The sequence below is a fragment of the Harpegnathos saltator genome, unplaced genomic scaffold, assembly GCF_003227715.2.
Source record: "Harpegnathos saltator strain DR-91 unplaced genomic scaffold, Hsal_v8.6 scaffold288, whole genome shotgun sequence".
NCBI classification, from domain to species: domain Eukaryota; kingdom Metazoa; phylum Arthropoda; class Insecta; order Hymenoptera; family Formicidae; genus Harpegnathos; species Harpegnathos saltator.
The window spans coordinates 460001-476499 of NW_020230081.1; the positions used below are offsets into that span (position 1 = coordinate 460001).

General features: G+C 46.0%; 2 protein-coding genes across 2 annotated transcripts in view; both read right to left on the reverse strand.

Moving 5' to 3' along the window:
- Positions 1-11388, reverse strand: part of LOC105183126 (gliomedin) — a 12640-nt gene extending 1252 nt beyond the window's left edge. Inside the window, exons 1-14 of the mRNA XM_025299664.1 lie at positions 10920-11388; positions 10094-10396; positions 8621-8761; positions 6953-7292; positions 5866-5910; positions 5653-5781; positions 4964-5110; positions 4734-4862; positions 4062-4243; positions 3552-3660; positions 2838-3059; positions 1768-1985; positions 1371-1578; positions 1005-1188 (exon numbers count right to left, since the gene is read on the reverse strand). Coding sequence (XP_025155449.1) covers positions 1005-1188; positions 1371-1578; positions 1768-1985; positions 2838-3059; positions 3552-3660; positions 4062-4243; positions 4734-4862; positions 4964-5110; positions 5653-5781; positions 5866-5910; positions 6953-7292; positions 8621-8761; positions 10094-10348 — 2309 coding nt within the window. The 5' untranslated portion in view covers positions 10349-10396; positions 10920-11388. The remainder of the gene's footprint in view (positions 1-1004; positions 1189-1370; positions 1579-1767; positions 1986-2837; positions 3060-3551; positions 3661-4061; positions 4244-4733; positions 4863-4963; positions 5111-5652; positions 5782-5865; positions 5911-6952; positions 7293-8620; positions 8762-10093; positions 10397-10919) is intronic.
- A 988-nt stretch (positions 11389-12376) lies between these two features.
- On the reverse strand, positions 12377-15601 carry LOC105183125 (uncharacterized). The gene is made up of 11 exons (XM_011141023.3): positions 15458-15601; positions 15044-15153; positions 14799-14956; positions 14473-14724; positions 14337-14392; positions 13831-14257; positions 13578-13716; positions 13368-13497; positions 13002-13282; positions 12703-12906; positions 12377-12630 (listed from the first exon to the last, which is right to left on the reverse strand). The coding sequence occupies exons 2-11, from the start codon at positions 15122-15124 to the stop codon at positions 12508-12510; spliced, it is 1851 nt and encodes a 616-aa protein (XP_011139325.1). The 5' UTR covers positions 15125-15153; positions 15458-15601; the 3' UTR covers positions 12377-12507.
- Between the last annotated feature and the right edge of the window lie 898 nt (positions 15602-16499).

The window sequence follows — 16499 nt, forward strand, 5'->3', positions numbered from 1 at the left end:
TAAGGATTTAATTAGTTTGATTAAACATCAATCGAGGGTTTTTCAACGTTATTAAATAAGAAATCACGTTTACTAGTATATGCATATACATATGTATATAATATATAGTATTATATGGAGTGGCTATGTGATTGGTTCGCGCGTTCCGTTCCGCTGAAAATTTTCGTCCATGGGACATCGTTGCCTAAAGGCAACGTAATGTGCATCGTGCAGCCATTAAGTGAGTTCAAATATCACAACTAAAAAGAATTAAAAAAAAAAAGCTATATTACCGGTAGAAACTGAAAAAATCGTGTTGGCGACTTTCAGAATTTACAGATCGATCCTTGAATCGATTTAGTTCCAGAAAATCGATTTGAAATCGATCTTCGATTAAATCGATTTAAAATCGGCATCCCTACTTGGCCGAGAAAGCGGCGCAGACATTCCCGCGCAAATAGCCCTAGCAACATTCTCTTGAATATTTTAACCGGCTCGGGGACGTCGCGAAACGCGACCGTATATATATTTTTACTAAACGCCTTTGAGCGAAATCCTACTCGGGCGAAGTCATATCGGGCAGTCACCTGCGTTTCGGCTCGTCCAATCGCGAGTACTCGCACGCTCATGCAGGACTCAGGCAGGAATTCGACATTGTCACTCGAGCAGATTCACTCTAATCGACTGGAATATTTTACAGCTTATGCCGCGTCATCGCTACGTGCTTTCACCGAGCGAAACTCCCACGTGTCGAATTCTCGCATTGGTCTCTGTTTGTTTTCTTTTTTTTTTCTCTTCTTTCATTCGACGGAACGTGAAGAAGCCCTTAACTTCACTATTCGAGTGAACTTTCCGCTCGTATCGAGCGAGATGTTGCTCGATAAAATTGAGGAACCTTACCTTCGCGCGACTGATAACACGGATAAATGTCGGGAAAAAGACGTTCGAGTCGGTGGAAGCTACTCGCGAGGGTAACCGTGTCCGTTTTATCGAACGATCCGAAGATTAATCCGATTCCGCGTTACCGTATTTTCATGGTCTCCTCGGTGACGCTGTGTACAGCGTAAAGCACTCCTCCCGCGATGAACATCTCCCCGAATCTGTGATGATCGATACTGATGTTCCACGCGTACTGAATGACCATTTTCACGGGGTCTATCTTCGCCACCACGGTGTTATTGGACGGAAGCCCGTAAATAACCCATAGACCTGCGTAAACGTCGTGTACCATTGACTGAGATCGTTCTCGCTTTCTCCCCCCCCCCCATCCGTAATTCGACAATATGACGATGCTCGATCGAATTTCGCCTAGTTTTACGGTCAATTATCAACCGAGCGGAGGGCCCGTATAATTGACGTTATGGCATAACTGACGCCGCTTGCCGGCTCACCGTTCTCGTCCATGTTGAAATCCACGTAATTAAAATTGTGATACGGCGTGTAAAGGAAATTCTGAGTGTTCAGCAGCAAGCCCGGCAGCGGTATCTCGCACTCGTCGCAGCCTTGTTCCGAAGACGAGTAGAGGTCGAAGCGGAAGATCGTCGATCGGTTTTGAGGGTTGTAAAAGAAGGACCTGTTGTAAACGATGTGTCCGTTACCCTGAAGAAAGAATGCGAGTTTAATGCGCGACATTCGATCTCGGTCTTCGACCTAAACGTCAAGATCGTCCCGTGACGAAACTGATTGTCTTATTCTCATCGTGCAACTCTCTCTCTCTCTCTCTCTCTCTCTCCCTCTCTCTCTCTCCTTTTGTCCTTCGTCGTTCGCGTGGTAATCAGAAATTCTGACCTGGAAAGGATGCGGCAATTTTATACGGCGACCGGTGTCGTTCTTGAAATAGTCCTTCGATCTGTACTCGAAGATGTAGGACGTGTCGTTCTTGCGAGTGACCCAGAGCCTATCGGGCGTGCTGTCGTGACGGAAGGCGGCGTCGTGCATCCAGCTTCCATAATAGTCGTCCATGCTTCCTTTCAGCACAGGCTTGCCCACGGCCTCTATCATGCCGTCTGAGAGAATTCAGCGACGTCAGTTTATGAACTTTCGAGTCCCGCTGGAGTGTTGACGCGGAAAAGTTTGCTTTCTCAGTCTCTCGCGAGATCGCGGACACTCGTGTATGCGCGGCGAGTGCATTAGTTCGTTAATTACATCAATTCCCGCGGCGTCGCGACGCCTCACTTTTCGCTCATTAACGTGGCCCCGCTCTACACTTGACTCCTCCTCTCTCTCTCTCTCTCCCTACTCTCTCTCTCTCTCTCTCTCTCTCTCTCACTCTCTCTCTCTCACTCTCTCTCTCTCACCCTATATGCACATATCATAAAAGTATCGTACGTACATGTGTGTTCGAAGGAGGAGGGGAGAGGGAAAGAGAGAGAGAGAGAGAGAGAGAGAGAGAGAGGGGGGGGGAGAGAGAGGGACGCAAATAGACGAATGATTAAAAAATGCGCAAAGTGTCGTCAATTTCCACCCTCCCTCTTTCCTTTCATTCGCTTACTCTCGAAGTGACGAATGCTTTTCGTGCGGCGCGGCCGGCGGCGAGAAGCCGTTGCCTGCCGCCTCTGGCGCCAGTAAGGCTTCTCATACGCCAATAAAAATTTGTCAAACTTTCCGCTCCCGCGTCGGATCGGAATCGCGCGTACGTCGACGCGCGAACGTGACGTGTTCGTCGCGCGTCGCTCGCACGGCGGTTTCGCGTACCTCGCCAATTAGTTCGCCGATATTGTTCCTCGCTCCCTCCCTCCCCCCCTCACTCTCTCTCTCTCTCTCTCTCTCTCTCTCTCTCTCTCTCTCTCTCTCTCTCTCTCTGTCTCTTACAGAGCCGCGCTAAAGAATACGTCGGTGAAATTGACTGGCGCACGTACCGGCGAAGGACGGCGGCAGCCCGGTGAAGTTAACGCCGCGCAGCGGCTGCACGTGCATGTGATCCGCTATGTCTGTGTACGCGCACTTGAGTACCGGGCATGCTGCGCAGGTTTCTTGCGGACTGCATAATTCCTCCTGATCAACGCTCGCAGGCATGGGCTCGCCGTACGTAACGTGCTGCTGCTTGCCCAACTTCAGCCGCTCTATGTTCTTAGTGTCGTCTGCAGCAACGGCATTCGTTGCCATTAATTGGGAAGTTGCGGGAGACGGTAACGGGAGAGGGGGGGGGGCGTTATTATTATTATTTCGGGGAAGCGAACACCGATAGATCGGACGGGGGATTTGCGGCGAGCTAAATTGCGGAATTACAGGGAAATCGGGAAATCCGAAGGCGGGAGGTCGAATCCGCGGCGAAGAGCGCGGCGAGACGGACGCGCTCTTCTCTCTCTCTCTCTCTCTCTCTCTCTCTCCGCCGCGTTTTACTTTTCTTTCTTTACTTTCATTTTATCTCTTCAGCTACTTGCGACACGGCTTCCTGCCAGCCGAGAACGCCGCTAAAGCGCGCGGTCAAACGCGGCGAGTCAAAAGGAAGAGCGAAATCTCGTCGCTCTGCTTTTTGCTCAGCGTTGCTAGCGATTAGTGAGAATCGCGTAGGTTTTTTAGGGGGGAGGGGGCGGGATATTTTAGCGAGTGCAATATGAAGTGAGACAAACCATCCACCATAAAGGATCCCTTGATCGTGTCGATGTCGTTCTTCGCCACGCAGTGATAAGAGCCATGATCGGCCGAAGTCACCCTCATGATCCTCAGCCTCGTCTTCAACTTTTTAACAGAACAGCGTTACAGATCGTCGACTTGACGCGAAAGGCTCGTCACTTTTACGTCAGATTCTCGTAGCGAGCGTTTAGAAAAAAAAAACGTATTAAAAAAGCAAGCCGGGAAATCGCCGATAGAGACGTCTGAGAGAAACAGCCAGGCGACGCCGTTCGTTTTATTTATCTCTCGAGAGAGCCGGCAATTCTTTTCCTAATTAATAGAAATTTTTAATCGAGTGCGAACTCATTTTTATATTATTTTGGTTGCGATCGGTGGTGGTTAAAATTGCCGACGCTTCCTTCCTCTTTTCTCCACGATGGTCCACAAGGAGTCGCGGGAGATCGCGGCAAAGGAGAGAAATGCGAACGCAGATTCGATCCCGTGGATACGAAAGTCGCATGAATTACCTTGTATATATCGCGTCTGTCGTAAACCTCTATTCTGTACTTCTCCGACATCTTTAAGCGGCGGCCGTCGCGCTCCCAGTGCACAGCCGGCTCGGGGAAGGCTTCCACCTCGCACTCCAACGTCGCCGGGTTCTGATTTCGCACGAGAATCATCTGGTTGCGTATGCGAATGAAAGGCGCAACTGGAACACGATCGATTATCAATTTCATCCACATCCGGCGCTTCTCGAGCCGCCCGCTTCCGGATCGGTTCTTCCGGCAGAGCTGTCTGATAATATCGAGACCCGCGGGAGACGCGCTCATCCTCGTCGTACGGCGCGTTCGCGAAAAATTGATCCGGCGAAAATATCGTCATCATCCGAGCGGCATGTATCGTATCATTCATATTTGATATCCGAGGGACATCGGTGTGTCTTGCGCCGATATAGAATTCTCCGGCAAGTTCTGTCCGGATTGTACGTGCCGAAGCCGAGGCGCCGCGGCAAGTTGAGACAAAAGGACGGACGGCGGAGAGCGCGCGATAACACCTCGTCAGGTGGAATTACGGGGGCGTAATGTATGCGTGTAAACAATCATACGAATAATATCGGGGACAGCCGGGTACAGAAGTACGAGTTCCCTGGGAAGTGCCGAGACTACGGCCGAACGGCGACTCTTCTCTCGGACGCTTACATCTGACTTGAAGTCTGAACCTCTTGGACCTCGCAGGCGGTATTCCGTTGTCGGCGTTGCACGCGTACTCGCCCATGTGGTCCCGGTTCACCACGCTGATATTGAACGTGTGGCCCGTGATGGAGCTCACTAAGCAGCGTCACATTTGAAGACTCATTAGCATCGCCGCTCGGCTCATGGGCAAATTTCGAGAGTGAGAGAGAGAGAGAGAGAGAGAGAAACGACTATACCATGCCAGGCGCCCATCGGTATGACGGAGCCGATTCTCGACCACTGTATGACGGGTTGCGGCTTCCCACTTGAGGCGCACCTCAGCCGCACGTTGCTGCCTTCTTGCACGGAAATCACGTCGCTCGCGTTCAGCGGCGGCGTAATCTCTGAAACAGCCCGTTTTCCAAGGTAGCTCCGAGGCGAACAGTCGGTAGGGGCGATGGCTCAACGAGGACCGTCGCTGGGTTATTGGAAGTGCGACGGTTTGGAAGATTTTGCCGGGTCTTTCCGAACGAGTCGATGCAGCAGGCATCTCTCTCGCGGACTAATGAAACTTGCGAACGCGTGTCGCGAAGATGCAGGAGAATTGAGGAATCGCGACTTGATTGTATCTTACGCTTGTATCGTCGGGGAAAAGGGGGTGTTTTTATTTATACCTTTCTCAGGATCGGGCGACGGTCGGGCTTATTTCTCAGACTTTCAACGCACGCGGGGTGTACCACGGGGTAGCCATCACCCACGTAGAAGCGATCTTTCCTCCTCGAGGAAATTCTCCAGGGAAGGGGATACGAGTACCGTACGCGAGTGCGTCAGTCGGGTCGATCGTCGGAGATTTTCGAGAACGTGGCTTGTAGTTTTGGCATTGAAAGCGCGTTTGAGCGCGAGTTCAGCGTGAAGTCAGCCGGGAACTTAAATCAATAATTCTCACCCACTATGGATGGCGGGATCAATACGTCATTGACGTTCACGTAATCATTGTTGTTCACTTTCCAGGCTTGCACACCTGGCTCGCCGTCCCTTCCCGGCGGCCCTGTGCGACCTTGCGGACCTTGATCTCCTGAAATGTACAATGTTCATTTAGTGTGTGGGTGTAAGGGCAGGGAGAGAGAGAGAGAGAGAGAGAGAGTCGGATTCTACTCACCTCGTTGCCCTGGCGGTCCTTGAAGTCCCATTTGACCGGGTCTCCCTAAACAAGTACGAAATCAATGCGGAATAATTCCGCGAGCTAACATGCTTCACATTCGTGTCACAAAGATACGAAGAAATTATAAAACCGCCAAGTTTCCCATTTGCCTCTCGATCAGCCGCGCTTGATTGACTGACCGGGTTGCTGCAAAAGATTCGTCGTTTCTCCATTAAATCTCCGCAGAAAATTAGAAGGAAAACGAGGCCCCGTCTAAGAAAGATCAACAGTTTTCACGAATAAAATCAACTCGGTATTTTCTCAGACATCTAAGAAGCGTCTTTTGTGTTTTATTTGACAGACACGACGAACTTTATGCACCAATCTAACCTACCTCATCGCCTACTACACTGAGAGAGAAAAGTATATGATATTTGGAACTATAATGATACAGTAATTAAATTATAGTCCGAAATATCATATTTATAGTAAGTATTACCATAATAATTACGATATAGGCATAGTGTAACCAAGCATACAATATTTTTACTAAGAATTATAGTGAGTTAAACTAAAATTATTGTATGGATACAAATATAAAGTGGCAGGTAAAGTAACTCTCTTATATAGTCAATATTACCAGAATATTTGCTAAATGATGACAGATGTAACTATATGAATATTAAATCTCACTATATTTGTGAGTGAGAAATTACCATATATGTGGTAAAAATAACTAAACAATTATTTAAGACAATCATTGACTATATATTTGTGTTTATTCTACTATATTTTGCAGGCTCCACTATCAACTATGCAACTATAAAAAATATGGTTGACGCCAAAATGAACCATAAAATATAGTGAGATTATAGTTAATTCAACTATATTTTTCCATCAGTGTATTATCAGGAAAGAGAGAAAGAGAGAAAGAGAGAGAAAGTTGCAAGTCTTTAAATATCTCTTGGATATCGACTTCGTCGTGTCTCGCGTGTTCCATATGCAAATTTAACAGGCTGATCGGAGGCAAATGTCGCGCGAGAGACAACGAACTTGCTTTGCTCAGCGTTTTGCTCAGGATAACCCCACGTCCAAACGTACGCACCGTCCGTCCCGTTTCTTCCAGGCAGGCCGGGTGAGCCGTTGACACCTGGTTTGCCGTTGCTCCCGGGTACGCCGTCGAGACCGCTCCTGCCGGGTATGCCATCCAAACCGGGCTCACCCGGTATACCATCCCTTCCGTCGAAGCCCGGTGGGCCGATGTCGCCTTTCGGTCCTCTCGCGCCTGGGTGCCCCCCAGGTCCCGGTGGTCCCTTGGGTCCCATCAGTCCTTGAGCACCTGGTAGTCCCGGCTCGCCGGGCGGGCCTGGATTTCCGGGTGCTCCAGGAAGCCCCGGCGGGCAGTACTTGGAGGACGACCGGCAGAAACTCTCGATCGCGTCGAACTGAAATTGCAGGGTACACGGAGGGTGCTTCGAGGGCGCGCATCTTCGGGTACTCGCCGACGCTTGATCGGCGACGCTCAGTCGGTCGGTTCCGCTCCCGAAAAAAGCAAGAGGAACGGCCGAGCCACGGATAGATCACCAATGGAGTGTTAACTCACCGGATCGTTGAGAATTAACAGAACATTCGTTAGTTTTATTTTTTCAGCTGGCCGGGACCAAACGGTAAAATTAATCGCCACCGGTAATTGCTGCTACTAATTATTTAAATTACCGTATTTGTGACACGCGTTACGCACACACGCGACGCGCTGATGTCTCGCGAGGGGCGAACAGTTACATATGTGTGACCTGCGATCATTTCCCTCCCCTCCCCCGGCCCTCCACGTCCCGCCTAATAAATGCCTTTTTACACCGTTATCGAAAGCAAAACAGTACGGGGTGGTTCCTTCGACGAAAACGTCGGTAGCGAACGTGTCCAATTATTTTCTTATTATTGATCTCACATCATAACTTACATTATACGTAATTTACGTTGCATGATTGAGCCAGTCTTCCTCCTCTCGTGTCGCACATGAATTTTACTTTCGAACGCGAGTTCTTCTTCGCATCGCCTTTTTGTTCGCGTTTGTACGAATTCTTCTTTGTACATAACTTCCACGAAGGCGGATGGATATTTAATACCTATTTTAAGGTACCTAACCTATTTTAAGGTACACACATGCGCGCATGTATACGTGTACAGGGCCTCTCAGGAGCCGCGGCTTTAATTTTACTTAGAGGTTCTCCGGCCAATTTACGGACAATTTTCCCTCGTCGAAAATGTCGAGAATGTCGGTCATTATTGTAATGGAGCGAGACTTTTGCCTTTCTTTCGACGTAACACATCTTTGTGACTCAAATTACCGGGAATAAGTTTCCGGCAAGGTAAATCCCACGCGAAATTAATCAAATAAAGTCATTTTGTCGTCTAGAGGAGTTTATCGGAGAAAATAACGTTGTCAGGTAATCTCGCTTCTGTCCTTTGGCTCGCCAGAACTTTGGCTCCGCCTTTTCAATCATCCGCATCCCGGAAGCTATTGATGCCTCGACGTTTTCGCCTTCGGAAAAGTTAACGCCAAATTGACTCTGAGGGAATCAGCCGGCTAGATTAAAGTCGCGGGCTTCGAGGCGCTCGACATGTACACGCGATGCCTCGTACACAGGAGCAGGATATCCCGCAGAGGAGCTGATGTCGAATTGAACTTCAACGTGAGAGACGCGACGAGCTCGCGGACGATGATGAGGAGGACGCGTCGTGGAAATAACATCGACGATCGCAGAGCACTCACTTGTATGCGCGTGTCGGCGTTCAGCCAGACCCAGTCTTGACCCCCGGCCGCCGTGGAAGACGACGAAGACGCGGAGCCGGACACCATGATGGGGGATGCAGTCACCTTCTTGGCGCCTTGCATCTCCTTGTCCTCTCGAATCTACGACCGAGCGGCGACCTCGTGAGATTAGCGCGACCGGCGTTCAGAAATTTCAAAAGTCTAAGAGGAGACCAGGCGTTTGATTGCTGGAAGAAACCTCGGCGAGTCGAAGGGCCGGACTTCACTTCTCGACCACGAAATTGAAATAATCTCTCCTCCCTTAACCCTTTAACGCCCGACTTTTTTACCAGAGTTTTAAGAATAAAATTTGAGTCTTTCTTGAGCTGGGACTATAAGTAGTGATAACCAAAAAGAATATCAGAATTTTATATCGGTTTCTTTTATCGTTCGTTTTTTGTTTATTGGTAAATATGACTTGGATTTTAAAAGCATATACGAAATGAGCAACCTATGCAGAGAAAAATGAAGGGTAATCTATACGACATAACTCTGATAGTTAGCTTGACGTTTTTGAGCTGAAACTTTTTTACTATATTTGTGAGTGAAGTTTATCATTCAGAGCGTCAAGCTTACTGTTTCGAAAGAATATCTTATAGATCCACCATTTAGATAGTCAATCGTCTCTACATTTTTCGCCGCATAAAAAACTGTAGGTCACCAGGTTTCACGAAAATAGGCTGATTTCTTGATTTTCGTGTCCATCATCTTGGATTCGCCATTTTGAATTTCTGTATTCTTTTAATTTCACATTTTGCATCTGAGAAAGCTTCCAAATGTACAAAATTATAACAGATACCAATCTATTCATTTGTAGCGCACTTCTAGATGTCAGTAACAATGCTGACTATGCCTACTTGGAATTTGACAAAACATGTTATCATTACTAAAAGTAAAACCGAGCTAAAAGCAGACTAAACCGAATCTACGTACAATCTATATACCATTGTTTAGAAGAAGAATTCACCTTTACAGTGGTGCAAAGGAAACGAAAATATCTCCTTTTTTGACCAAGTTATGGACTCTTAAATGCGTTTCTGGTAACTATATAGTTACCAGTAGACGTTAAAGGGTTAAGATACCTCTCTTTTATCTTGCGTGAAGTTTCGTGCCGTCTCCTTCTGAGCCCGCGACGTCTCCTCCCGACTCCTCTTTTTCTCTTATCTTACTTTTCCCCCGCGAAAACTTATATATTATCAGATATATATATATATATATATATATATATATATATATATTCCAAGACGCTCTCAGCATTTCTTCACCGCGAAGAATAGAATCCCGATTGCGGGCGGAACTCCAAATCTATTTCAGGCGGTCTTTTTTTAGTCGGTTTTCTAGACTTGGAGTCTTAGATCTGGAGTCAATCGACCTCTCCTCTCGAGAGCGTGATCCCCCTCCTCACGTGTTTTACCCTCACGCGTGTTTACGTACCCTGCTGGAGAGATCGGAAACAGCGTTGTCCTCGGCGATCGGTAATGCGCTGCTGCGCTTCCGCCGCGGAATCGCCGCGCCCTCGAGCGGGTAGCGGCTTTTTACCAGGCGAAGATCGCTCTCCACGTTCGTCACGTACTTGTACAGATAGACGGACGTGAAAAACTGTATGATAAATTGCAGCAAAATGAGAACGAGCAGCACGCGCGGCTGGAGCATCCAACGTTGCACCAGTAATGCACTCTTGCTGTTCATGTCGCCGTCTATGTGTTTTATCCCCGCGCGCGCAAGAAGTCGTCACGTCTGAAATAGTCGTGTTTATGTTTAAATTGCGCCGGGCGGCCGAACGAACGACTCGAAGGGAACGCGATGAAAAGCCGGAGAAGGGAGCGAAACGGGGGGAGGGGGGGGGGTGAGCGAAAGGCGAGAGACAAATGAGAGAGCCGCGTTCTCTCGGTGACGCGCGATCGATGAATTTCCCGTTTCGAAAGCGAAACCGCGTGCGCCTCCGCGACGCGGAAAGCGCCGAGCTTTTTGAAAGCGCCGCTGCTCAGGCCACTTCAATCGCCACGCGCTCGGCTCGCCTGTCGCTCGTCGTCGGGATTGTTAATCGACAACAATTGCCGGGACATCGGCAGACCGACTGATACGTCCGACCGATATGCGCGTAGCCGCGCAGCGTTAGCGCGTAAGACGCGCGCCGCGCCGGCGGGGCCCAACTATTTCAATTGAATATCTCTGCCGCGCGCGCGCGAGACAGAGAGAGAGAGAGAGAGAGAGAGAGAGAGAGAGAGAGCATAGATATCCGTGCCGTCTGATTGCTTACCATCAACTCGAATTGGCTCTCTATATTAAACTCCTGTAACGTCTCCTCTTCCTCCTCCGCGCCTCCTCCTGCCGCCGTCTTTTCACGTCGATTTCACTGTTGCCGATCGCCGTAATCGCGTTACATCGTAATTCCTCGCGTAATTACTCGCCTCCTCCTCTTCTGTCCTCGTCTCTCTCTTTCCTTCTTCTTTTTAATTTTCTTTTTCTTTCTTTTCAAACACTGGCTTCTTCTTATCCTTTCCGGTGGTAGCGATGAGGAAAAACGCACGCACTATACCGAGGGGCGTCAGGCGGCCGCGATTGAGCCTCGCGTGTGACGATCGCTCGCGATAAAATTGCGCGATGCAGTCGCGGGCGCGTTAACGAAAACGCGATTTATAGCAGCCTATGGTTTGCGGTGCCTGTCCTAATGTAAACTAATATAAACTGTGAGCCGGCTGCCGTCGGCTCGCCCACAGGACGCATGCGTGAGCATTTCTGTGTTACACACGGCCAATTGTCATACGCACGTGTGTGCGTCGTCGCGTGGCGATGGTGTGTGCGTGCGTGTGTGTGTGTGTGTGTGCGGCGCGAGCGACGGCGTTTGTGAATGCACGCTGCTATACCCGCGTCTCGTTTTGTTTCGCCGCCACTGTTCCGATGTATGCTATTGCCGACGACGTCGACAACGACGGCGACGACGAATGCAACCCCGGTGTTAATGGGGCGCGTTCCAGTCTCGATTGATGAAAGAAAAAAAATCAATCTCACGCTGTAAGCGTTTCTCGTTCTGTAACAACTCCTCGTTACAACTCCTCGCGCGTGTGTGAGGCCTCCTCCTGTGTGTGAGGCCGCGCGGCTCAGTGTGGAATCGCGGAACGTTGCAATCAACAGAAGAGAGGGAGTTCTTTTTTTTTCTTCTTCTCTATTTTTTTGTCTTTCCTTCTTTTTCTTCTTTCGGGAATTCGGTGAACGGTGAACGGGAGCGCAAAAAATATGTCAGCTTGTTTGCGAGACGGTTCGAACGCATTTTTCTCCCGATGAAGTTTGAAGCGCGCCAAACGATCACAACCACTGTCACATTTTCTGATAGACAATAATATAACAAAGATATTTACGCTTAGGTTGAGTCTTTCGTTGCAACTGTAACATCGGGTGTCTCGTATGCTAGGCTTATTCTTTTTGGCCAGACTTTTAGCACTGCTCTCGAATTTGGTTTCTCTGTCCTTTAACGTTATGTGCTTGTTTCGTGCTGAAGACAGAAATCCTTTCCTACTTATCATCCTTCAATTTCTATCGTATCGGATTGCGATGCTGGTTCATAAATAGCGGCTCGCGATCGTCGTGACCATTTGACACTCTATCAGAAAAGAATGTGTTCAAACCGTTTTGCAAACAAGTACACATATATAGGCCCGAGTGAGTGAGAGAGAGAGAGAGAGAGAGAGAAAGAGCAATATTCAAGACAAACGAGTCTTTGTTGGATGAATACGCTTATATTAGTATACATATCACAGGACAGTAAAACATTCTTTGTTCCCGATATGATCAACATATCATACATATATACAAAAATCTTAACATTAAATTTTAACATTAAAATATATTTATTCATTAATCACAATAATCTGTCTGATAGTCGCCTTCTTAGGTCTATCTTCTTGCACAATCAACTGTATATTGAGTTCGAGATCTTCATCCATTGTTAGATCCACGTTTTGTCGCGCAGCCTACGGACAACGAAGATACGCTCAAATTGCAAATCGAAAATGTCACCCTCGTTCGAAGTAATCGCGTCTCACCAAGTCTAACGACGCCAAGAAATATCTTGTCACTTCGCTGGTTTTCTCCTTTGGAATGACTTTGTCGAAAGTGACCTTCGACTCACTGCTGTTTCGCAGATGCTCCATGATTTGCGACGTGTAGTCGCTAATGCGAAACGTCGACCTCTGCTCGGCCTCGAGCAACCTCGGCTGCAGCAACTCGTGCCACTTCTCGATGTTCTCCTGAAGGAAACGTGATTTGTTCGATCAGCTTTTCGCAGATTCCACTGAAATACCTCGTCGTCCCATAGGTGCGTTGCCCTCGTCCGGACGCTTACCGGCAGCAAATTCGGCGAGTCTGATCTGTACCAGTCGTCGCCGGAACTCTCGTGCATCGGAGACGCAAGAACAGGGCTGTGACATTCAGACATCTCGTCGTCGGCCAAGGCTGCGTTATCGTTCGCATCGTTGCATGCGATGATGTTCGACTCGACAACGTGCACTTGGAAGCCTAAGAAGTCTAACGTCGAGTTCGTTATATGATCGTACTGCAGAGGATCGTACTCCCGTATGTATTTCATGCAGGTACTTAGGTCCTTCTGGAACATGCTTAGTCTGTCTGGAAGACGAGTAATTCAGCACGAGCGAACTGATGGTGAATTTATGTTATCGTTTTGGCGCAGATCACATCAGTGTGGATTTACCTGTTTCCTGTACCGTCGATTCTTCCAAGATGTTCTCTTCTGATGGATTCGTTTTTTGGAATTCATTCAGTAGATTCTTCACTGCGTGTCCCTTTTTCTTCGGAGTCTTGACAATCACTTTTGCCTTACGCTGTTAATAAATGACGAATGATTTTAAGAAAAAATGATTAGACGAAAGCGTAGCGACGTCACAACTTCCAAATTACGTACGGTCTTTGATGCGGACTTCGACTTCTTGGCTGATGGTTTGTATTGCGTGCGAGTCTTGGGCGATTTCGTTTGCGCCGCTTTTTTGTCGCTCGTCTTATCCGACGACACTGAGTCGCTCGGGGGATCCGTCGGCGGGGTACTAAAATAATAATTATTCTGTAATACGTGTCATACTTGCCAGAATCGACACTCAAATAACGAATTGATCGCGTTAAGTGAGGGCGATGTTGCAAATAGCGAAGATCAAAAACACCTTTCTGTCGGATTTAACGACTTGGCTGAACTATCCGGTAGATCGTTGCCATCATGCACATTTGTTCCGATATTATCACTCGTATCTTCAGCATCCAAATTACTATTTGATAATCGAGCGCTATCAACAGTAGTGTTTGGCAAACTCGTGTCACCGAGTGGCGTACACGGGCTTTCATTCGCGGTATCGATGCCACTAGATAAAAACAGACTTTTGTTCGAATCGAAAGACATGATTAAATCGGACGTCTCTGCAGGCAAATCACTGTTGTCCATCTCGGATTCTGAATTATTACTTATATTTCCGTCGCTATCATCGTGAGCAATAGCACTGGATGAACATGCCATTGTCTCAGTGATTTGTGAACAATTTGGATTTAGCGACAAATCGTCTTCTTGAACAGGTTCATCACTGTCTCGATCAAAATCTGTAAATATGGATAATTTTTATGAAATACTGCTGAATGTAAACCTCAAGTTGAACTTTTTCCATAAATAATTGCATACCTTTGGATGCAAATTCATCAACTAATATGCCATTCATACTTATATTCTGATTACACCTGTGAAATATTAAAAGACAATCATCTCTCCCAGTGCAATAATATTTATGCACATTCTAGAAAAATAATTAGATGTTTACCGAAAGTCATACTTCTTCCCAATAACTTCTCCATTTATGTCATAAATATCAATGGGAATACATTGTTCGATACCTTTTTCCAACTGTGTGAAATAACGGCTTTTTGACTTAACACTATTTTGCATTATGTTTGTCTTAATGTTGATGTTCTTGTCTACTTCTTCATTAAATTTGATTGTTTTAAAGTTTTCAAAATTTATGACAGACTTTTTGTCTCTTTTCCTAGATTGTTTGTCAGTGGTTTCAACGAACCTAGAAAAAAAGAAAGAAGTAATTCAATATTTATTATTTAGTCACTTGTTACGACTTAAAAATATAATGCTTACTGATGATCCACAAATATATTTCTAATACATGTTATTTTACTCCAAAGACAATCAATTCTGTGTACATATACAGCTGTAGAATTTTGCAAAACTAGTCCAGCTTCCCCAAAACTTTTGTTGCATTTGGCATTAAATAAGGAATAATACATCTCTAGAGTCTGCAATAATATAAAATGTTATTTTGGAATATATGTTACTGTCATATTATTTCATTACATTAAGATATCGACATTCTATGAACATACTTCTGAGAAGGGATAATTCCAATCTACCAAATTCTTTACAGGCTTTGTAAGTTCCACGGTAATATCCTTTAAGGTAACCATGTTGGCTATGTCATAAACATGAAGATGATCTGCACAAAGAAACACAATAACCTTGTCACAAGCCATAAAAAAACACCATTTCAACATTCGTGTCTCAGAAACAAAGATACAAATAGATTCTGAGAAAAAGTATTCATCTGCTAAATATTTGTCATGAATACGAATGAATATTCTACAGATATAACATGGGACAAACGCATTTTGCGTCGCTTCGACGATAAAATTTTATCACAATATTAACAAGGTAACTTGTGACAAACGTTTCAATATTGAAACATACGTTAATCATAACAAAGAGAATGAAAAAGAAATATAATAACGTGGATATTCTACATTTAATTTATCGTGGCTTATCTTCTTAAGAATTTCGTGTTCATTTAATCTCGACTAGCATTATTGGTACTGTTCTACAATCATTTAACCTCGCACTATCTAGCATGGGTATACTTTATTTGCATCTTAGATTTTAAAACAAATAGAAGCCAATAAGAGCGTCAATACACACGATTTGACTATCGTTTTGTTCCAGAGCGCCTCTATACGCACAAACATATATCTTGAACCACATGTCTAATTTTCATCGTGGGTAATATCACGATGTTCACATTAGAGGGATAAGCGATGTTGAAAATAGTTAGCCTTAAAGAAAAATTATTTAAAGATGTATCAATTTTCAATAATTGGTAAAACTTTGAGATTATCGAATAATAATCGATTAATTTGAACTTTTTGGAAGTCAACCTTAACTGCTGATGGTAAATGAAATACAAATTTTTATATAAGATCGAAATATAATTGCAACAGTTATTCTCATTATCGTATTTTGTGGTGTGAATAAATATACTGCAAATATGTTACATGCAACGTAACGCTACCAATGCTTCGAGAAGTATTATTCTATCTTCGTTTTTCGATAAGGTATCAGCGATACGACTAGCGAACTTTATCGCCATTTATAAGGAACTAAGTAATTTTGTGAGATCCAGAAATTTAATAAAATCTAGGCGTATTTGCGAACTTGTGTAATTGCATTCAGTAGTACACGTCGAGGTAAGTAAAACGAGGCTACTTGCGAATTTTGTTTATTTAGTTTATTTAGCAGAGAAAGACCCGAGAGCGGCCACCAGGCCGATTACGCCCGGTGGCCGGATGTTTTTCCGAGGCGCCCCCTGAAAAAATATGTGCACACTACGCCCGTCCTGACGATAATGGCTTGCGCGTACACGGTTCTTGTTTACTCTACTTCTTAAGGAAGATAGTAAGGTAGTAAAGTAGAAAAGCATAGACGATCAATCGCTCTCTGTCTTTGTCGCACCGCCGATGAGCGTACGCGCGCGGCAGGAGGATGAAAAATGATACAAAATGACGCTAACGG